The sequence below is a fragment of the Bombina bombina genome, chromosome 1 (genome assembly GCF_027579735.1).
Source record: "Bombina bombina isolate aBomBom1 chromosome 1, aBomBom1.pri, whole genome shotgun sequence".
Lineage (NCBI taxonomy): Eukaryota > Metazoa > Chordata > Amphibia > Anura > Bombinatoridae > Bombina > Bombina bombina.
In genome coordinates, this window is record NC_069499.1 from 1,600,358,693 (window position 1) to 1,600,382,297 (window position 23,605).

Sequence of the window (23,605 nt, forward strand, 5' to 3'; positions counted from 1 at the left end):
CACAGATGGGTACGTACAAGTGACTGTGCAGTGAGGCTTACATACTGCATCATTATACAGATGGGTACGTACAAGTGACTGTGCAGTGAGGCTTACATACTGCATCATTACACAGATGGGTACGTACAAGTGACTGTGCAGGGAGGCTTACATACTGCATCATTATACAGATGGGTACGTACAAGTCACTGTGCAGTGCAGCTTACATACTGCATAATTATACAGATGGGTACGTACAAGTCACTGTGCAGTGCAGCTTACATACTGCATAATTATACAGATGGGTACGTACAAGTGACTGTGTAGTGCAGCTTACATACTGCATCATTACACAGATGGGTACGTACACGTGACTGTGCAGTGCAGCTTACATACTGCATTATTATACAGATGGGTACGTACAAGTGACTGTGCAGTGAGGCTTACATACTGCATCATTACACAGATGGGTACGTACAAGTGACTGTGTAGTGCAGCTTACATACTGCATCATTATACAGATGGATACGTACACGTGACTGTGCAGTGCAGCTTACATACTGCATCATTATACAGATGGGTACGTACAAGTGACTGTGCAGTGCAGCTTACATACTGCATCATTATACAGATGGGTACGTACACGTGACTGTGCAGTGCAGCTTACATACTGCATCATTACACAGATGGGTACGTACACGTGACTGTGCAGGGAGGCTTACATACTGCATCATTACACAGATGGATACGTACAAGTGACTGTGCAGTGCAGCTTATATACAGCATCATTATACAGATGGATACGTACAAGTGACTGTGCAGTGCTGCTTACATACTGCATCATTATACAGATGGATACGTACAAGTGACTGTGCAGTGCGGCTTACATACTGCATCATTACACAGATGGGTACGTACAAGTGACTGTGCACTGCTGCTTACATACTGCATCATTACACAGATGGGTACGTACACGTGACTGTGCAGTGCAGCTTACATACTACATCATTATACAGATGGGTACGTACAAGTGACTGTGTAGTGCAGCTTACATACTGCATCATTATACAGATGGGTACGTACAAGTGACTGTGCAGTGCAGCTTACATACTGCATCATTATACAGATGGGTACGTACAAGTGACTGTGTAGTGCAGCTTACATACTGCATCATTATACAGATGGGTACGTACAAGTGACTGTGCAGTACAGCTTACATACTGCATCATTATACAGATGGGTACGTACACGTGACTGTGCAGTGAGGCTTACATACTGCATCATTATACAGATGGGTACGTACACGTGACTGTGCAGTGAGGCTTACATACTGCATCATTATACAGATGGATACGTACACGTGACTGTGCAGTGAGGCTTACATACTGCATCATTATACAGATGGGTACGTACACGTGACTGTGCAGGGAGGCTTACATACTGCATCATTACACAGATGGGTACGTACAAGTGACTGTAGTGCAGCTTACATACTACATCATTATACAGATGGGTACGTACAAGTGACTGTGCAGTGAGGCTAACATACTGCATCATTATACAGATGGGTACGTACACGTGACTGTGCACTGCGGCTTACATACTGCATCATTATACAGATGGGTACGTACACGTGACTGTGCAGTGCGGCTTACATACTGCATCATTACACAGATGGGTACATACAAGTGACTGTGTAGTGCAGCTTACACACTGCATCATTATACAGATGGGTACGTACAAGTGACTGTGTAGTGCGGCTTACATACTGCATCATTATACAGATGGGTACGTACACGTAACTGTGCAGGGAGGCTTACATACTGCATCATTATACAGATGGGTACGTACACGTAACTGTGCAGGGAGGCTTACATACTGCATCATTATACAGATGGGTACGTACAAGTGACTGTGTAGTGCGGCTTACATACTGCATCATTATACAGATGGGTACGTACAAGTGACTGTGCAGTGCAGCTTACATACTGCATCATTATACAGATGGATACGTACACGTGACTGTGCAGTGCGGCTTACATACTACATCATTATACAGATGGGTACGTACAAGTGACTGTGCAGTACAGCTTACATACTGCATCATTATACAGATGGGTACGTACAAGTGACTGTGCAGTGAGGCTTACACACTGCATCATTATACAGATGGGTACGTACAAGTGACTGTGTAGTGCGGCTTACATACTGCATCATTATACAGATGGGTACGTACACGTAACTGTGCAGGGAGGCTTACATACTGCATCATTATACAGATGGGTACGTACACGTAACTGTGCAGGGAGGCTTACATACTGCATCATTATATAGATGGGTACGTACAAGTGACTGTGTAGTGCGGCTTACATACTGCATCATTATACAGATGGGTACGTACAAGTGACTGTGCAGTGCAGCTTACATACTGCATCATTATACAGATGGATACGTACACGTGACTGTGCAGTGCGGCTTACATACTACATCATTATACAGATGGGTACGTACAAGTGACTGTGCAGTACAGCTTACATACTGCATCATTATACAGATGGGTACGTACACGTGACTGTGCAGGGAGGCTTACATACTGCATCATTACACAGATGGGTACGTACACGTGACTGTGCAGTGAGGCTTACATACTACATCATTATACAGATGGGTACGTACAAGCGACTGTGCAGGGAGGCTTACATACTGCATCATTATACAGATGGGTACGTACACGTGACTGTGTAGTGCAGCTTACATACTGCATCATTATACAGATGGGTACGTACACGTGACTGTGCAGGGAGGCTTACATACTACATCATTATACAGATGGGTACGTACAAGCGACTGTGCAGGGAGGCTTACATACTGCATCATTATACAGATGGGTACGTACACGTGACTGTGTAGTGCAGCTTACATACTGCATCATTATACAGATGGGTATGTACAAGTGACTGTGTAGTGCAGCTTACATACTGCATCATTATACAGATGGGTACGTACAAGTGACTGTGTAGTGCAGCTTACATACTGCATCATTATACAGATGGGTACGTACAAGTGACTGTGCAGTGTAGCTTACATACTGCATCATTATACAGATGGGTACGTACAAGTGACTGTGCCCTGTAGCTTATATACTGCATCATTATACAGATGGGTACGTACACGTGACTGTGCAGTGAGGCTTACATACTGCATCATTATACAGATGGGTACGTACAAGTGACTGTGCAGTGAGGCTTACATACTGCATCATTATACAGATGGGTACGTACACGTGACTGTGTAGTGCAGCTTACATACTGCATCATTATACAGATGGATACGTACAAGTGACTGTGTAGTGCAGCTTACATACTGCATCATTATACAGATGGGTACGTACAAGTGACTGTGTAGTGCAGCTTACATACTGCATCATTATACAGATGGGTACGTACAAGTGACTGTGTAGTGCAGCTTACATACTGCATCATTATACAGATGGGTACGTACACGTGACTGTGTAGTGCAGCTTACATACTGCATCATTATACAGATGGGTATGTACAAGTGACTGTGTAGTGCAGCTTACATACTGCATCATTATACAGATGGGTACGTACAAGTGACTGTGTAGTGCAGCTTACATACTGCATCATTACACAGATGGGTACATACAAGTGACTGTGCAGTGCAGCTTACATACTGCATCATTATACAGATGGATACGTACAAGTAACTGTGCAGGGAGGCTTACATACTGCATCATTATACAGATGGGTACGTACACGTGACTGTGCAGGGAGGCTTACATACTGCATCATTATACAGATGGATACGTACACGTGACTGTGCAGTGCGGCTTACATACTGCATCATTATACAGATGGGTACGTACACGTGACTGTGCAGTGAGGCTTACATACTGCATCATTATATAGATGGGTACGTACACGTAACTGTGCAGTGAGGCTTACATACTGCATCATTATACAGATGGATACGTACACGTGACTGTGCAGTGAGGCTTACATACTGCATCATTATACAGATGGGTACGTACACGTGACTGTGCAGTGAGGCTTACATACTGCATCATTATACAGATGGGTACGTACAAGTGACTGTGTAGTGCAGCTTACATACTGCATCATTATACAGATGGGTACGTACAAGTGACTGTGTAGTGCAGCTTACATACTGCATCATTATACAGATGGGTACGTACACGTGACTGTGCAGTGAGGCTTATATACTGCATCATTATACAGATGGGTACGTACACGTGACTGTGCAGTGCAGCTTACATACTGCATCATTATACAGATGGGTACGTACAAGTGACTGTGCAGTGCGGCTTACATACTGCATCATTATACAGATGGGTACGTACACGTGACTGTGCACTGCGGCTTACATACTGCATCATTATACAGATGGGTACGTACAAGTGACTGTGCAGTGCGGCTTACATACTGCATCATTATACAGATGGGTACGTACAAGTGACTGTGCAGTGAGGCTTACATACTGCATCATTATACAGATGGGTACGTACACGTGACTGTGCACTGCGGCTTACATACTGCATCATTATACAGATGGGTACGTACAAGTGACTGTGCAGTGCGGCTTACATACTGCATCATTATACAGATGGGTACGTACAAGTGACTGTGCAGTGCGGCTTACATACTGCATCATTATACAGATGGGTACGTACACGTGACTGTGTAGTGAGGCTTACATACTGCATCATTATACAGATGGGTACGTACACGTGACTGTGCACTGCGGCTTACATACTGCATCATTATACAGATGGGTACGTACAAGTGACTGTGCAGTGAGGCTTACATACTGCATCATTATACAGATGGGTACGTACACGTGACTGTGCACTGCGGCTTACATACTGCATCATTATACAGATGGGTACGTACAAGTGACTGTGCAGTGCGGCTTACATACTGCATCATTATACAGATGGGTACGTACAAGTGACTGTGCAGTGCGGCTTACATACTGCATCATTATACAGATGGGTACGTACACGTGACTGTGTAGTGAGGCTTACATACTGCATCATTACACAGATGGGTACGTACAAGTGACTGTGCAGTGAGGCTTACATACGGCATCATTATACAGATGGGTACGTACACGTGACTGTGCAGTGAGGCTTACATACTGCATCATTATACAGATGGGTACGTACACGTGACTGTGCAGTGAGGCTTACATACTGCATCATTATACAGATGGGTACGTACACGTGACTGTGCAGTGAGGCTTACATACTGCATCATTATACAGATGGGTACGTACAAGTGACTGTGCAGTGCAGCTTACATACTGCATCATTACACAGATGGGTACGTACAAGTGACTGTGCAGTGAGGCTTACATACTGCATCATTATACAGATGGGTACGTACAAGTGACTGTGCAGTGCAGCTAACATACTGCATCATTACACAGATGGGTACGTACACGTGACTGTGCAGTGTAGCTTACATACTGCATCATTATACAGATGGGTACGTACAAGTGACTGTGCAGTGTAGCTTACATACTGCATAATTATACAGATGGGTACGTACAAGTGACTGTGCAGTGCAGCTTACATACTGCATCATTACACAGATGGGTACGTACAAGTGACTGTGCAGTGCAGCTTACATACTGCATCATTACACAGATGGGTACGTACAAGTGACTGTGCAGTGCAGCTTACATACTGCATCATTACACAGATGGGTACGTACAAGTGACTGTGCCCTGTAGCTAACATACTGCATCATTATACAGATGGGTACGTACAAGTGACTGTGCCCTGTAGCTAACATACTGCATCATTACACAGATGGGTACGTACAAGTGACTGTGCACTGTAGCTAACATACTGCATCATTATACAGATGGGTACGTACACGTGACTGTGCAGTGCGGCTTACATACTGCATCATTATACAGATGGGTACGTACAAGTGACTGTGCCCTGTAGCTAACATACTGCATCATTACACAGATGGGTACGTACAAGTGACTGTGCACTGTAGCTAACATACTGCATCATTATACAGATGGGTACATACAAGTGACTGTGCAGTGCGGCTTACATACTGCATCATTATACAGATGGGTACGTACAAGTGACTGTGCAGTGCGGCTTACATACTGCATCATTATACAGATGGGTACGTACAAGTGACTGTGCAGTGCGGCTTACATACTGCATCATTATACAGATGGGTACGTACACGTGACTGTGCAGGGAGGCTTACATACTGCATCATTATACAGATGGGTACGTACAAGTGACTGCGCAGTGCGGCTTACATACTGCATCATTATATTTGAAGCTACTCACCAGAAGCTCTTTGTACTTTGGCCTTTTTGATTCATCCTTTGTAAGGCTGCAACGAGAAGAAGAAAAAAAAAAGTGTTGAGCATAAACCAAACCAGTTATTGCCGTACGCAGCACAGAATAAGCACCCAAGGAATTTTTATTTGCTGTGAACCCTGAATACAGTGAATGAAAAACTGGTAACCTTCTTCTGTTAGATTAAAATGAAATAACACATTTGTATGACTGGGTTTTATTTCCCCCCATATAAAACTGATCAGTAGAAAAATAAAAGTAAAAGACAATGAGATCATGAGACGTGTAATAACCAAGTGATTTTAAGAAATATGTAATCGTATGGCATCGGAGACCCTAACTATATTTCCATTTATCTCTAAATATTCCGACCCGTCCTCTTCGCTCAACCTCTGACCTCTCCCGCATCCAAGACTTCTTCTGCGCTGCTCCTGTCCTCTGAAACTCTCTACCCCTCTCCATAAAACGCTCCTTGCAAACACATTCACAGAGGCTCACGCTCTCTCCTCTGTCACCAAACCAAAATAATTCATCAACTGCCTGACTCACTGCTGCAACTACAATCCATGTGACAAGCTACCTCAAAAGAGTACAGAAATGAGGGGAGCGCTACAAACAAGCAGCTATATAAGAGATCAATGTGCTGGAAATTGACACTGTGTGACAAAAAAACATAATTTATGTAAGAACTTTCCTGATAAATTCATTTCTTTCATATTGGCAAGAGTCCATGAGCTAGTGACGTATGGGATATACAATCCTACCAGGAGGGGCAAAGTTTCCCAAACCTCACAATGCCTATAAATACACTCCTAACCACACCACCAAATCAGTTTAACAAATAGCCAAGCAGTGGGTGATAAAGAAAGGAGTAGAAAGCATCAACAAAGGAAATTTGGAAATAATTGTGCTTTATACAAAAAATCATAACCACCATAAAAAGGGTGGGCCTCATGGACTCTTGTCAATATGAAAGAAATTAATTTATCAGGTAAGTTCTTACATAAATTATGTTTTCTTTCATGTAATTGGCAAGAGTCCATGAGCTAGTGACATATGGGATAGCAATACCCAAGATGTGGTTCTTCCACTCAAGAGTCACTAGAGAGGGAGGGAATAAAAATAAAAACAGCCATATTCCGCTGAAAAAATTAATCCACAACCCAAAAAATAAGTTTATTTTCACTTTTGAAAGAAAAAAAACTTAATTCAAAAGCAGAAGAATCAAACTGAAACAGCTGCCTGAAGAACTTTTCTACTAAAAACTGCTTCCGAAGAAGCAAATACATCAAAACGGTAGAATTTAGTAAATGTATGCAAAGAGGACCAAGTGGCTGCTTTGCAAATCTGATCAACTGACGCTTCATTCTTAAAAGCCTGATCTAGTAGAATGAGCTGTAATTCTGTGAGGCGGGGTTTGACCCAACTCCAAATAAGCTTGATGAATCAAAAGTTTCAACCAAGAAGCCAAGGAAATAGCAGAAGCTTTCTGACCTTTCCTAGGACCAGAAAATAAAACAAATAGACTGGAAGTCTTCCTGAAATCTTTAGTAGCTTCAACATAATATTTCAAAGCTCTCACCACATCCAAAGAATGTAAGGATCTCTCCAAAGAATTCTTAGGATTAGGACATAAGGAAGGGACAACAATTTCTCTACTAATGTTGTTAGAATTCACAACCTTAGGTAAAAACTGAAAAGAAGTCAGCAAAACTGACTTATCCTGGGGAAAAATCAGAAAAGGAGACTCACAAGAAAGAGCAGATAGCTCAGAAACTCTTCTAGCAGAAGAGATGGCCAAAAGGAACAACACTTTCCAAGAAAGTAGTTTAACCCCTTAATGACCAAGGACGTACGCCACACGTCCTCAAAAAAAAGACAGTTAATGACCGAGGACGTGTGGCGTACGTCCTTGGTCTGGAAAGCAGCTGGAAGCGATCCTGCTCGCTTCCAGCTGCTTTCCGGTTATTGCAGTGATGCCTCGATATGGAGGCATCCTGCAATAACCCCCCTTGGCCATCCGATGCAGAGAGCGCCACTCTGTGGCGTGCACGGGGCGGGAGCGAACCGCTACACTACAGAAAAATAAAAGTGGTAAAAGTTAAAAATAAAATGTTTTCAAATATAGAAATAAACATCTAAGGGATCAAGACGGGGTGGGGGGTTGGTCTTGGGGGGGGGAAGCTACACTACAGAAAAGGGCATTTTTTTTTTAAAAAAAAAGGCACATTTGTTGCTAAACTGGGTACTGGCAGACAGCTGCCAGTACCCAAGATGGCGCCCATTAAGGCAGAGGGGGAGGGTTAGAGAGCTGTTTGGTGGGGGATCAGTGAGGTTGGGGACTAAGGGGGGATCCTACACAGCAGCATATGTAAATATGCCAAAAAACCCCAAAAAAAGCCCAAATATAGCTTTTATTTTAGTACTGGCAGAGTTTCTGCCAGTACTTAAGATGGCGGGGACAATTGTGGGGTGGGGGAGGGAAGAGAGCTGTTTGGGAGGGATCAGGGGGTCTCATGTTTCAGGTGGGAGGCTGAGCTCTACAATAAAGCTAAAATTAACCCTGCAAGCTACATAATTAACCCCTTCACTGCTAGCCATAATACACGTGTGAAATGCAGCGGCATTTGGCGGCCTTCTTATTACCAAAAATCAACCCCAAAGCCATATATGTCTGCTATTTCTGAACAAAGGGGATCCCAGAAAAGCATTTACAACAATTTGTGCCATAATTGCACAAACTGTTTGTAAATGATTTCAGTGAGAAACCTAAAATTGTGAAAAATTTAACGTTTTTTTAATTTGATCGCATTTGGCAGTGAAATGGTGGCATGAAATATACCAAAATTGGCCTAGATCAATACTTGGGGTTGTCTACTACACTACACTAAAGCTAAACGTATCCCTAAAAGCTCCCTACATGTTCCATAATTAACCCCTTCACTGCTGGGCATAATACACGTGTAGTGCGCAGTGGCATTTAGCAGCCTTCTAATTACTAAAAAGCAACGCCAAAGCCATATATGTCTGCTATTTCTGAACAAAGGGGATCCCAGAGAAGCATTTACAACCATTTAAGCCATAATTGCACAAGCTGTTTGTAAATAATTTCAGTGAGAAACCAAAAGTTTGTGAAAAAATTTGTAAAAAAGTGAACGATTTTTTGTATTTAATCGCATTTGGAGGTGAAATGGTGGCATGAAATATACCAAAATGGGCCTAGATCAATACTTTGGGATGTCTACTAAAAAAAAATATATACATGTCAATGGATATTCAGAGATTCCTGAAAGATATTAGTGTTCTAATGTAACTAGCGCTAATTTTGAAAAATAATGGTTTGGAAATAGCAAAGTGCTACTTGTATTTATTGCCCTATAACTTGCAAAAAAGCAAAGATCATGTAAACATTGGGTATTTCTAAACTCAGGAAAAAATTTAGAAACTATTTAGCACAGTGTTTTTTGGTGGTTGTAGATGTGTAACAGATTTTGGGGGTCAAAGTTAGAAAAAGTGTGTTTTTTTTCAATTTTTTCCTCATATTTTATAATTTTTTTTATAGTAAATTATAAGATATGAAAATAATGGTATCTTTAGAAAGTCCATTTAATGGCGAGAAAAATGGTATATAATATGTGTGGGTACAGTAAATGAGTAAGATGAAAATTACAGCTAAACACAAACACCGCAAAAATGTAAAAATAGCCTTGGTCCCAAACGGACAGAAAATGGAAAAGTGCTGTGGTCATTAAGGGGTTAATGTCTAAAGAATGCATAGGTTCAAATGGAGGAGCCTGTAAAGCCTTCAGAACCAAATTAAAGGGACAGTCTAGTCCAAAAAAAACTTCATGATTCAGATAGGGCATGTAATTTTAAACAATTTTCCAATTTACTTTTATCACCAATTTTTCTTTGTTCTCTTGGTATTCTTAGTTGAAAGCTTAACCTAGGAGGTTCATATGCTAATTTCTTAGACCTTGAAGGCCGCCTCTTAAGAATGCATTTTAACAGGTTTTTCACCACTAGAGGGTGTTAGTTCATGTTTTTCATATAGACAACACTGTGCTCGTGCACGTGAAGTTACCTGGGAGCCATCACTGATTGGCTAAACTGCATGTCTGTCAAAAGAGCTGAAATAAAGGGGCAGTCTGCAGAGGCTTAGATACAAGATAATCACAGAGGTAAAAAATATATAAATATAACTGTGTTAGTTATGCAAAACTAGGGAATGGGTAAACAAGAGATTATCTATCTTTTAAAACAATAACATTTCTGGTGTAGACTGTCCCTTTAAGACTCCAAGGAGGAGAAATTGACTTAATGACAGGCTTAATACGAATTAAAGCCTGTACAAAACAGTGTATATCAGGAAGTATAGCAATCTTTCTGTGAAATAAAACAGAAAGAGCAGAGATTTGTCCTTTCAAGGAACTTGCAGACAAACCCTTATCCAAACCATCCTGAAGGAACTGTAAAATTCTAGGAATTCTAAAAGAATGCCAGGAGAATTTATGAGAAGAACACCATGAAATGTAAGTCTTCCAAACTCTATAATAAATCTTTCTAGAGACAGATTTACGAGCTTGTAACATAGTATTAATCACTGAGTCAGAGAAACCTCTATGACTTAGAACTAAGCGTTCAATTTCCATACCTTCAAATTTAATGATTTGAGATCCTGATGGAAAAAACGGACCTTGAGATAGTAGGTCCGGCCATAACGGAAGTGGCCAAGGCGAACAACTGGACATCCGAACCAGATCCGCATACCAAAACCTGTGTGGCCATGCTGGAGCCACCAGCAACACACAAGACTGTTCCATGATGATTTTGGAGATCACTCTTGGAAGGAGAACTAGAGGTGGGAAGATGTAAGCAGGATGATAACACCAAGGAAGTGTCAGCGCATCCACTGCTTCCGCCTGAACATCTCTGGACCTGGACAGGTATATGGGAAGTTTCTTGTTTAGATGAGAGGCCATGAGATCTATCTCTGGAAGACCCCACATCTGAACAATCTGAGAAAACACATCTGGATGGAGAGACCACTCCCCTGGATGTAAAGTCTGGCGGCTGAGATAATCCACCTCCCAATTGTCTAGACCTGCGATATGCACCGCAGAGATTAGACAGGAGCTGGATTCCGCCCAAGCAAGTATCCGAGATACTTCTTTCATAGCTTGGGGACTGTGAGTCCCACCATGATGATTGACATAAGCCACAGTTGTGATATTGTCTGTCTGAAAACAAATGAACGGTTCTCTCTTTAGCAGAGGCCAGAACTGAAGAGCCCTGAGAATTGCACGGAGTTCTAAAATATTTATTGGTAATCTCGCCTCTTGAGATTTCCAAACCCCTTGTGCTGTCAGAGATCCCCAAACAGCTCCCCAACCTGAAAGACTCGCATCTGTTGAGATCACAGTCCAGGTTGGCCGAACAAAAGAAGCCCCTTGAACCAAACAATGGTGATCTATCCACCATGTCAGAGAGTGTCGTACATTGGGATTCAAGGATATTAATTGTGATATCTTTGTATAATCCCTGCACCACTGATTCAGCATGCAAAGCTGTAGAGGTCTCATGTGAAAATGAGCAAAGGGGATTGCGTCCGATGCTGCAGTCATGAGACCTAAAACTTCCATGCACATAGCCACTGAAGGGGATGACCGAGACTGAAGGTGCCGGCATGCTGCAACCAATTTTAAACATCTCTTGTCTGTTAGAGACAGAGTCATGGACACTGAATCTATCTGGAAGCCTAAAAAGGTGACCCTTGTCTGAGGAATAAAGAAACTTTTTGGTAAATTGATCCTCCAACCATGTTTCCGAAGAAACAACACTAGTTGATTTGTGTGAGATTCTGCAGTACGTAAAGACTGAGCTAGTACCAAGATATCGTCCAAATAAGGAAACACTGCAATACCCTGTTCTCTGATTACAGATAGTAGGGCACCCAGAACCTTTGAAAAGATTCTTGGAGCTGTTGCTAGGCCAAATGGAAGAGCAACAAATTGGTAATGCTTGTCTAGAAAAGAGAATCTCAGAAACTGATAGTGTTCTGGATGAATCGGAATATGAAGGTATGCATCCTGCAAGTCTATTGTGGACATATAATGTCCTTCCTGAACAAAAGGCAGAATAGTCCTTATAGTCACCATCTTGAAAGTTGGTACTCTTACATAACGATTCAAAATTTTCAGATCCAGAACTGGTCTGAATAAATTTTCTTTCTTTGGTACAATGAATAGGTTTGACTAAAACCCCAAACCTTGTTCCTGAGGAGGAACTGGCATGATTACCCCTGAAGACTCCAGGTCTGAAACACACTTCAGAAAAGCCTGAGCTTTTACTGGATTTACAGGGATACGTGAGAGAAAACATAATTTATGCTTACCTGATAAATTCCTTTCTCCTGTAGTGTAGTCAGTCCACGGGTCATCATTACTTATGGGATATTAACTCCTCCCCAACAGGAAGTGCAAGAGGATCACCCAAGCAGAGCTGCTATATAGCTCCTCCCCTCTACGTCACACCCAGTCATTCGACCAGGAACCAAACGAGAAAGGAGAAACTATAGGGTGCAGTGGTGACTGGAGTATAATTACAAAATTTAGACCTGCCTTAAAAAAAAGGGCGGGCCGTGGACTGACTACACTACAGGAGAAAGGAATTTATCAGGTAAGCATAAATTATGTTTTCTCCTGTTAAGTGTAGTCAGTCCACGGGTCATCATTACTTATGGGATACCAATACCAAAGCTAAGTACACGGATGACGGGAGGGACAGGCAGGATCTCTATACGGAAGGAACCACTGCCTGAAGAACCTTTCTCCCAAAAACAGCCTCCGAAGAAGCAAAAGTGTCAAATTTGTAAAATTTGGAAAAAGTATGAAGAGAAGACCAAGTTGCAGCCTTGCAAATCTGTTCAACAGAGGCCTCGTTCTTAAAGGCCCAAGTGGAAGCCACAGCTCTAGTAGAATGAGCTGTAATCCTTTCAGGAGGTTGCTGTCCAGCAGTCTCATAGGCTAAACGTATTATGCTACGAAGCCAAAAGGATAGAGAGGTAGCAGATGCTTTTTGACCTCTCCTCTGTCCAGAATAAACGACAAACAGGGAAGAAGTTTGTCGAAAATCTTTAGTTGCCTGTAAATAAAATTTCAGGGCACGGACTACATCTAGATTGTGCAGAAGTCGTTCCTTCTTTGAGGAAGGGTTAGGACACAATGATGGAACAACAATCTCTTGATTGATATTCTTGTTAGTGACTACCTTAGGTAAGAACCCAGGTTTAGTACGCAGAACTACCTTATCTGAATGAAAAATCAGATACGGAGAATCACAATGTAAGGCTGATAATTCAGAGACTCTACGAGCCGAGGAAATAGCCATTAAAAACAGAACTTTCCAAGATAACAGCTTGATATCAATGGAGTGAAGGGGTTCAAACGGAACACCCTGTAAAACGTTAAGAACTAAGTTTAAGCTCCACGGCGGAGCAACAGATTTAAACACAGGCTTAATCCTGGCCAAAGCCTGACAAAAAGCCTGAACGTCTGGAACTTCTGACAGACGCTTGTGTAAAAGGATGGACAGAGCTGAGATCTGTCCCTTTAACGAACTAGTAGATAAACCCTTTTCTAAACCTTCTTGTAGAAAAGACAATATCCTAGGAATCCTAACCTTACTCCATGAGTAACCCTTGGATTCGCACCAGTGTAAATATTTACGCCATATCTTATGGTAAATTTTCCTGGTAACAGGTTTCCTAGCCTGTATTAAGGTATCAATTACTGGCTCTGAAAATCCACGCTTTGATAAAATTAAGCGTTCAATTTCCATGCAGTCAGCTTCAGAGAAATTAGGTTTTGATGTTTGAAAGGACCCTGAATTAGAAGGTCCTGTCTCAGAGGCAGAGACCAAGGTGGACAGGATGACATGTCCACTAGATCTGCATACCAGGTCCTGCGTGGCCATGCAGGCGCTATTAGGATCACTGATGCTTTCTCCTGTTTGATCCTTGCAATCAAACGAGGAAGCATCGGGAATGGTGGAAACACATAAGCCATCCTGAAGGTCCAAGGTGCTTTCAAGGCATCTATCAGGACCGCTCCAGGGTCCCTGGACCTGGACCCGTAACGAGGAAGCTTGGCGTTCTGGCGAGACGCCATGAGATCCATATCTGGTTTGCCCCAACGTCGAAGTATTTGGGCAAAGACCTCCGGATGAAGTTCCCACTCCCCTGGATGAAAAGTCTGGCGACTTAGGAAATCCGCCTCCCAGTTGTCCACTCCTGGGATGTGGATCGCTGACAGGTGGCAAGAGTGAGACTCTGCCCAGCGAATTATCTTTGATACTTCCATCATCGCTAGGGAACTTCTTGTCCCTCCCTGATGGTTGATGTAAGCCACAGTCGTGATGTTGTCCGACTGAAACCTGATAAACCTCAGAGTTGCTAACTGAGGCCAAGCCAGTAGGGCATTGAGAACTGCTCTCAATTCCAGAATGTTTATTGGAAGGAGACTCTCCTCTTGAGTCCATGATCCCTGAGACTTCAGGGAATTCCAGACAGCGCCCCAACCTAGAAGGCTGGCGTCTGTAGTTACAATTGTCCAGTCTGGTCTGCTGAAGGGCATCCCCCTGGACAGATGCGGCCGAGAAAGCCACCATAGAAGAGAATCTCTGGTCTCCTGATCCAGATTCAGCGTAGGGGACAAATCTGAGTAATCCCCATTCCACTGACTTAGCATGCACAATTGCAGCGGTCTGAGGTGCAGGCGTGCTAAAGGAACTATGTCCATTGCCGCTACCATTAGGCCGATTACCTCCATGCATTGAGCCACTGACGGGTGTTGAATGGAATGAAGGACACGGCAAGCATTTAGAAGCTTTGTTAACCTGTCCTCTGTCAGGTAAATTTTCATTTCTACAGAATCTATAAGAGTCCCCAAGAAGGGAACTCTTGTGAGTGGTAAGAGAGAACTCTTCTCCTCGTTCACTTTCCACCCATGCGACCTTAGAAAAGCCAGTACTAACTCTGTATGAGACTTGGCAGTTTGAAAGCTTGACGCTTGTATCAGAATGTCGTCTAGGTACGGAGCTACCGAAATTCCTCGCGGTCTTAGTACCACCAGAAGAGAGCCCAGAACCTTTGTAAAGATTCTTGGAGCCGTAGCCAACCCGAAGGGAAGAGCTACAAACTGGTAATGCCTGTCTAGGAAGGCAAACCTTAGATACCGGTAATGTTCTCTGTGAATCGGTATGTGAAGGTAAGCATCCTTTAAATCCACTGTGGTCATGTACTGACCTCTTTGGATCATGGGTAAGATTGTCCGAATAGTTTCCATCTTGAACGATGGAACTCTTAGGAATTTGTTTAGGATCTTTAAATCCAATATTGGTCTGAAGGTTCCCTCTTTTTTGGGAACCACAAACAGATTTGAGTAAAACCCTTGTCCGTTTTCCGACCGCGGAACTGGGTGGATCACTCCCATTAGTAAAAGGTCTTGTACACAGCGTAGAAACGCCTCTTTCTTTATCTGGTTTGTTGACAACCTTCAAAGGTGAAATCTCCCTTGTGGAGGAGAAGCTTTGAAGTCCAGAAGATATCCCTGAGATATGATCTCCAACGCCCAGGGATCCTGGACATCTCTTGCCCAAGCCTGGGCGAAGAGAGAGAGTCTGCCCCCCACTAGATCCGCTTCCGGATCGGGGGCCCTCACTTCATGCTGTCTTAGGGGCAGCAGCAGGTTTTCTGGCCTGCTTGCCCTTGTTCCAGGTCTGGTTAGGTTTCCAGCCTTGTCTGTAGCGAGCAACAGCTCCTTCCTGTTTTGGAGCAGAGGAAGTTGATGCTGTTCCTGCCTTGAAGTTACGAAAGGCACGAAAATTAGACTGTCTAGCCATAGGTTTGGCTCTGTCTTGAGGCAGGGCATGGCCTTTACCTCCCGTAATGTCAGCGATAATTTCTTTCAAACCGGGCCCGAATAAGGTCTGCCCCTTGAAAGGTATGTTAAGTAATTTCGATTTAGAAGTTACATCAGCTGACCAGGATTTTAGCCACAGCGCTCTGCGTGCCTGAATGGCGAATCCGGAATTCTTAGCCGTAAGTTTAGTTAAATGTACTACGGCATCAGAAATAAATGAATTAGCTAGCTTAAGGGTCTTAAGCTTAAGTGAAATCTCATCTAATGTCGCTGAGTCAAGGGAGTCTTCCAGAGACTCAAACCAAAATGCAGCCGCAGCCGTGACAGGCGCAATGCATGCAAGGGGTTGTAAGGCATCCTCTCTGCATGCACTCCCCATCCCTATCACTCTGGGTGGTGATGAGGTGACCACACACACAACAAAGAATTATTTTTATATTTTTATATATTGATTCATATCTGTATATGGCCTTATTATGTTCATTATTTGATCAGTCTTTATATTTCACATTTATTAACTTTTTCTGTATGTATTTGGATGGGAGATTGGTAGTTAAACATATTCTTTCCATTAGTAGGAGCTTTTGAGAGGGACGAAGGTCATTGCCTAGGATAGGTTTTTGGCTGCACCTTTGTGCTTATATTGACCTTTTTATGTGTCCCTTTGAGATCTCCATTTGTTCCGTCACCTTACCCTTTGTTTATAGGATTTGCCCCCTATACGGTCCCTTGGAGTGGGACTATGTGGTGTATATATATGCGCTTCAGCGCTCAGCCCGTTGCTGTTGTTGATCAACAACATTGACGTATGTTCGGGAGGCGTGCCCCGGCTTAGTTATTGGCCGGGGTCTTGTGTTATCCTATCAGGGAGGTGTACTGGACTTGTTCCCTCCCACTTTGAGCTCTCAACTCGGACTCTGATAATCTGCTGAACGGAGAATCTCCGTGACAGGTTGACATGGTTTGTGCACTGTTCGCTATGGGATCGCTTCCTGTCAGGGTCATTTGGTTTAAACCCTCCGCGGTTTTGGAGTACTCAGTGATCAAGGGAATAGGGTTAAATTCATTATGTTTATATTGAATATCGTGAATATCATGAGAAGTTTCATTATTCTGTGTTCTCTAGTGCAAGTGTCAAGGGGGTGGGAAATAGGGGTGTGTGTGTGTGTACATATATTGTTGAACTTTAGTTACGGATTGGTTCATATGTGTGTAGGGTGTGTTTCACACCAACCAATCAGGCTGGGTGCTAGGTGTTTTAAACTTTCACGGTGAATGTGTGTTTTATGAGGCTATGAGTAAGGCTCACGCCGAAACGCGTTAGCCCTTTTTTCTGGTAACCAGCTTTGTTTACACTCAATACTTTAAGCTCCTCTGTATCAACTGACTTTTAACAAGGGACACTGTCCCTGTGTATACTTTGTTTCGTGTATACCGTATGTTGCGGTGAAATACCCTGTTCATTAAATTTGAATTTGAATCCACTACTAACGGCTGGTGTCAGGTGCTCCTATTTCTTGTGTTTTTGTTGTAATATAAAACCTTATTGAACAAACATTTTCTTAAGGTAACCCTCTAACTTTTTATCCATTGGATCTGAAAAAGCACAGCTATGCTCCACCGGGATAGTGGTACGCTTAGCTAAAGTAGAAACTGCTCCCTCAACCTTAGGGACCGTTTGCCATAAGTCCCGTGTGGTGGCGTCTATTGGAAACATTTTTCTGAATATAGGAGGGGGTGAGAAAGGCACACCGGGTCTGTCCCACTCCTTAGTAATAATTTCAGTAAGTCTCTTAGGTATAGGAAAAACGTCAGTACTCGTCGGTACCGCAAAATATTTATCCAACCTACACATTTTCTCTGGGATTGCAACTGTGTTACAATCATTCAGAGCCGCTAACACCTCCCCTAGCAACACACAGAGGTTTTCCAGCTTAAACTTAAAATTTGAAATGTCTGAATCCAATTTATTTGGATCAGATCCGTCACCCGCAGAATGAAGCTCTCCGTCCTCATGCTCTGCATATTGTGACGCAGTATCAGACATGGCCCTAGCATTATCAGTATACTCTGTTCTCATCCCAGAGTGATCTCGTTTACCTCTAAGTTCTGGCAATTTAGACAAAACTTCAGTCATAACATTAGCCATGTCTTGTAAAGTGATTTGTAATGGCCGTCCTGATGTACTTGGCGTTACAATATCACGCACCTCCTGAGCGGGAGATGCAGGTACTGACACGTGAGGCAAGTTAGTCGGCATAACTTCCCTCTCGTTGTCTGGTGAATGTTGCTTAACATGTACAGATTGACTTTTATTTAAAGTAGCATCAATGCAATTAGTACATAAATTTCTATTGGGCTCCACCTCGGCTTTTGAACATATTGCACAAAGAGTTTAAACAAACTAGCAATTAGACTAGCAAGCTTGGAAATACTTTTCAACTAAATTTACAAGCAATATGTAAAAACGTTACTGTGCCTTTAAGAAGCACACAAAAACTGTCACAGTTGAATAACAATGAACCGGATTAGTTATATAAACCAAAATTAGCAAAGGATTGCACACATTAGCAATGGATGATTAACCCTTAATATCAGAAAAAAAAAACGTATAACAATTGACAATATAAACGTTTTTATCACAGTCAAGCACGGTCTCACAGGTCTGCTGTGAGTGATTACCTCCCTCAAAACTAGTTTTGAAGACCCCTGAGCTCTGTGGAGACGTCCTGGATCATGCAGGGAGAAAAAGACAGACTGTGACTGAATTTCTGATGCGTAGTAAAAGCGCCAAAATAGGCCCCTCCCACTCACACTACAACAGTGAGGGGAGCTCAGTAAGCTGTTTTAATTTAAAACAACGACAGCCATGTGGAAAATAAGCCCAAAACAATTTTCACCAAGTACCTCAGATAATTAAACGATTTAACATGCCAGTAAACGTTTAAAATCAAATATATGAAATGTCTTTAAAAAGCCTGCTGCTAGTCGCTCTCACTGCAAGTTAGGCTAGAAGATATATGCATACAGTATTTTCCCAGTGAAGTGCCATTCCCCAGAAATACTTAAGTGTTAACATATATACATGTCAGCCTGATACCAGTTGCTACTACTGCATTTAAGGCTGTACTTACATTATATCGGTATTAGCAGTATTTTCAAAGTCAATTCCATTCCTTAGAAAATAATATACTGCAACATACCTCTTTGCAGGTGAGCCTGCCCGCTGTCCCCTGATCTGAAGTTACCTTACTCCTCAGAATGGCCGAGAACAGCAAACGGATCTTAGTTACGTCCGCTAAGATCATATACAAAAACTCAGGTAGATTCTTCTTCAAATTCTGCCTGAGAAGGAAACAACACACTCCGGTGTCGTTTAAAATAACAAACTTTTGATTGAAGATATAAAAAACTAAGTTTAATCACCACAGTCCTCTCACACATCCTATCTATTAGTTGGGTGCAAGAGAATGACTGGGTGTGACGTAGAGGGGAGGAGCTATATAGCAGCTCTGCTTGGGTGATCCTCTTGCACTTCCTGTTGGGGAGGAGTTAATATCCCATAAGTAATGATGACCCATGGACTGACTACACTTAACAGGAGAAAAAAATCTTCTCACAGGAGGTCTTACTTTGAATCCTATTCGATACCCTTGAGAGACAATGCTCTGAATCCAATGATTTTGGACAGATTTTATCCAAAAATCCTTGAAAAACCTTAATCTGCCCCTACCAGCAGAGCTGGAATGAAGGCCGCACCTTCATGCAGACTTAGGGGCTGACTTTGGTTTCCTAAATGGCTTGGATTTATTCCAATTTGAGGAAGGCTTCCAATTGGAAACAGATTCCTTGGGGGGAGGATTGAGTTTTTGTTCCTTATTCTGACGAAAGGAACAAAAACGGTTAGAAGCCTTAGATTTACCCTTAGGTTTTTTATCCTGAGGCAGAAAAACTCCTTTTCCTCCAGTGTTAGTTGAAATAATAGAATCCAACTGAGAACCAAATAAATTATTACCTTGGAAAGAAAGAGATAGTAATCTAGATTTAGATGTCATATCAGCATTCCAAGATTTAAGCCACAAAGCTCTTCTAGCTAATACAGCTAAAGACATGGATCTAACATCAATTTTGATAATATCAAAAATGGCATCACAAATAAAATGATTAGCATGTTGCAGTAAGCGAATAATGCTAGATATGTCAGAATCCAATTCTTGTTGCACTAAATTCTCCAACCAGAAAGTTGATGCAGCCGCAACATCAGCCAAAGAAATAGCAGGTCTGAGAAGATGACCTGAATATAAATAGGCCTTCCTTAGATAAGATTCAAGCTTCCTATCTAAAGGATCCTTAAAGGAAGTACTATCTTCCATAGGAATAGTGGTACGTTTAGCAATAGTAGAAATAGCCCCATCAACTTTTGGGATTTTTTCTCAAAACTCTATAGATTTTGCTGGTAAAGGATACAATTTTTTAAACCTTGAAGAAGGAATAAAAGAAGTACCTGGCTTATTCCATTCCCTAGAAATCATAACAGAAATAGCCACAGGAATAGGAAAAACCCCTGGAGAAACCACAGGAGGTTTAAAAACAGCATTTAAACGTTTATTAGACTGAACGTCAATAGGACTGGTTACCTCAATATCCAAAGTAATTAACACTTCTTTTAATAAAGAACGCATATACTCTATTTTAAATAAATAAGTAGATTTGTCAGTGTCAATGTCTGAGGAAGGATCTTCTGTCTCAGATAGATCCTCATCAGAAGAGGATAAATTATTATGTTGTTGGTCATTTGAAATTTCATCAGCTAAATGAGAAGTTTTAAAAGACCTTTTACGTTTATTAGAAGGTGGAAAGGCAGACAAAGCCTTCAGAAAAGAATCAAACAAATTCTTTAAAATTTACAGGTATATCATGCAAATTAGAAGTTGAAGGAACTGCAACTGGCAATGTACTATTACTGATGGAAACATTATCTGCATGTAAAAGTTTATCATGATAACTATTACAAATGACATTTGGTGAAATAATTTCTACAATTTTACAACAAATGCACTTAGCTTTGGAAGAACCGATGTCAGGCAGCAATGTTCCAGCAGAAACTTCTGAGACAGGATCAGATTGGGACATCTTGCACAATGTAAGAGAAAAAAACAACATATAAAGCTAAATTATCTATTTCCTTATATGACAGTTTCAGGAATGGGAAAAAATCCAAAAGCATAGGCCTCTGATAGAGAAAAAAGCAAGAGGCAAACATCAATGGGGTATTGAAATAATGAAAAAGTTTGGCGCCAAGTATGACGCACAACGTAACGTAAACTTTTTTGTCGCCAAAAATAACCGGAAATGACACACTCGCGTCACTAATGACGCCGCCGTGTGAAAAGTCTCGGTGTCACGTATGACCCCGGAAATGACGAAGTTGCGTCATAAACGCATTTGACGCACCCGCGGGCCTAATACCCGCAATAGCAAGAAGTAGTCAATTGAAAAAAAGACTAAACCCCAGGTAAGAAATAAATTTCTTAAAATGTTTATATTCCCCAAATATGAAACTGACAGTCTGCAGAAGGAAATACATGAACCTGACTCATGGCAAATATAAGTACAATACATATATTTAGAACTTTATATAAATGCATAAAGTGCCAAACCATAGCTGAGGTGTCTTAAGTAATAAAAAAACATACTTACCAAAAGACACCCATCCACATATACCAGATAGCCAAACCAGTACTAAAACAGTTATTAGTAGAGGTAATGGTAAATTGAGAGTATATTGTCGATCTGAAAAGGGAGGTAGGAGATGAATCTCTACGACCGATAACAGAGAACCTATGAAAAAGATTTCCAGTGAGGAAAACCATTGTATTCAATAAGTGATACTCCCTTCACGTCCCTCTGACATTCGCTGTACTCTGAGAGGAACCGGGCTTCAACAATGCTGAGAAGCGCATATCAACGTAGAAATCTTAGCACAAACTTACTTCACCACCACCATAGGAGGCAAAGTTTGTAAAACTGAATTGTGGGTGTGGTGAGGGGTGTATTTATAGGCATTTTGAGGTTTGGGAAACTTTGCCCCTCCTGGTAGGATTGTATATCCCATATGTCACTAGCTCATGGACTCTTGCCAATTACATGAAAGAAATATTGTGCAATATATACATACAACATAATTCCCTTTATTTATAACAATGATACCTATAACCACCGGTTATAAAAATATCTGTGCTAAAAGTCCAAAGAGATATGACGGGCACTTTATATGGCAGACCCATGACCCTGGCCAACCTCTACTTTCCAAACAAGGCTCAGGACCTGTTTTTAAAATAAGTCATGCACAAAATTTTAGAGGTGCAAAAGGGTATCCTCTACATGGAAGGGGATTTTAATGTGTCCCTGGACCCTACTTTGGACACCTCTGATGGCCTTTCCAGCACACCCCACAAAGTAATTAAACACTTCACTAGATCCTTTAAGGATCTTGTCATGCACGACATCTGGCGTACTTTTCATCCCTCAACTAAAAACTATACATTTTACTCACATCCTCAAAGAAAATATACAAGGATTAGATTATCTGTGTGCGGACTCCGCTGGGCTAGCAGTCACGACAGGCAGTAGCATCAATGCAATCACGTGGTCAGACCATGCAACGGTCAAATGTACAATCGACTGGCCCAATACTCCAGTAAATCCTTATATTTGGAGATTGGACGAATTTCTATTGAATGATCAAATTCTGGTACAAGAATTGCATAAAAACATAATTTATGCTTACCTGATAAATTCCTTTCTTCTGTTGTGTGATCAGTCCACGGGTCATCATTACTTCTGGGATATAACTCCTCCCCAACAGGAAATGCAAGAGGATTCACCCAGCAGAGCTGATATAGCTCCTCCCCTCTACGTCAGTCCCAGTCATTCGACCAAGAATCAACGAGAAAGGAGTAACCAAGGGTGAAGTGGTGACTGGAGTATAATTTAAAAGATATTTACCTGCCTGAAAAACAGGGCGGGCCGTGGACTGATCACACAACAGAAGAAAGGAATTTATCAGGTAAGCATAAATTATGTTTTCTTCTGTTATGTGTGATCAGTCCACGGGTCATCATTACTTCTGGGATACCAATACCAAAGCAAAAGTACACGGATGACGGGAGGGATAGGCAGGCTCATTATACAGAAGGAACCACTGCCTGAAGAACCTTTCTCCCAAAAATAGCCTCCGAAGAAGCAAAAGTGTCAAATTTGTAAAATTTGGAAAAAGTATGAAGCGAAGACCAAGTTGCAGCCTTGCAAATCTGTTCAACAGAGGCCTCAT

The 23,605-nt window shown here is 41.9% G+C and overlaps 1 protein-coding gene across 2 annotated transcripts in view; it reads right to left on the reverse strand.

Annotated features, from left to right (window-relative positions):
- Positions 1-23,605, reverse strand: part of MAP2K4 (mitogen-activated protein kinase kinase 4) — a 1,109,040-nt gene that overhangs the window by 28,965 nt on the left and 1,056,470 nt on the right. For both annotated transcript variants that reach the window (XM_053710735.1, XM_053710724.1), the window contains exon 14: positions 6,341-6,386. In XM_053710735.1, coding sequence (XP_053566710.1) covers positions 6,341-6,386 — 46 coding nt within the window. The remainder of the gene's footprint in view (positions 1-6,340; positions 6,387-23,605) is intronic.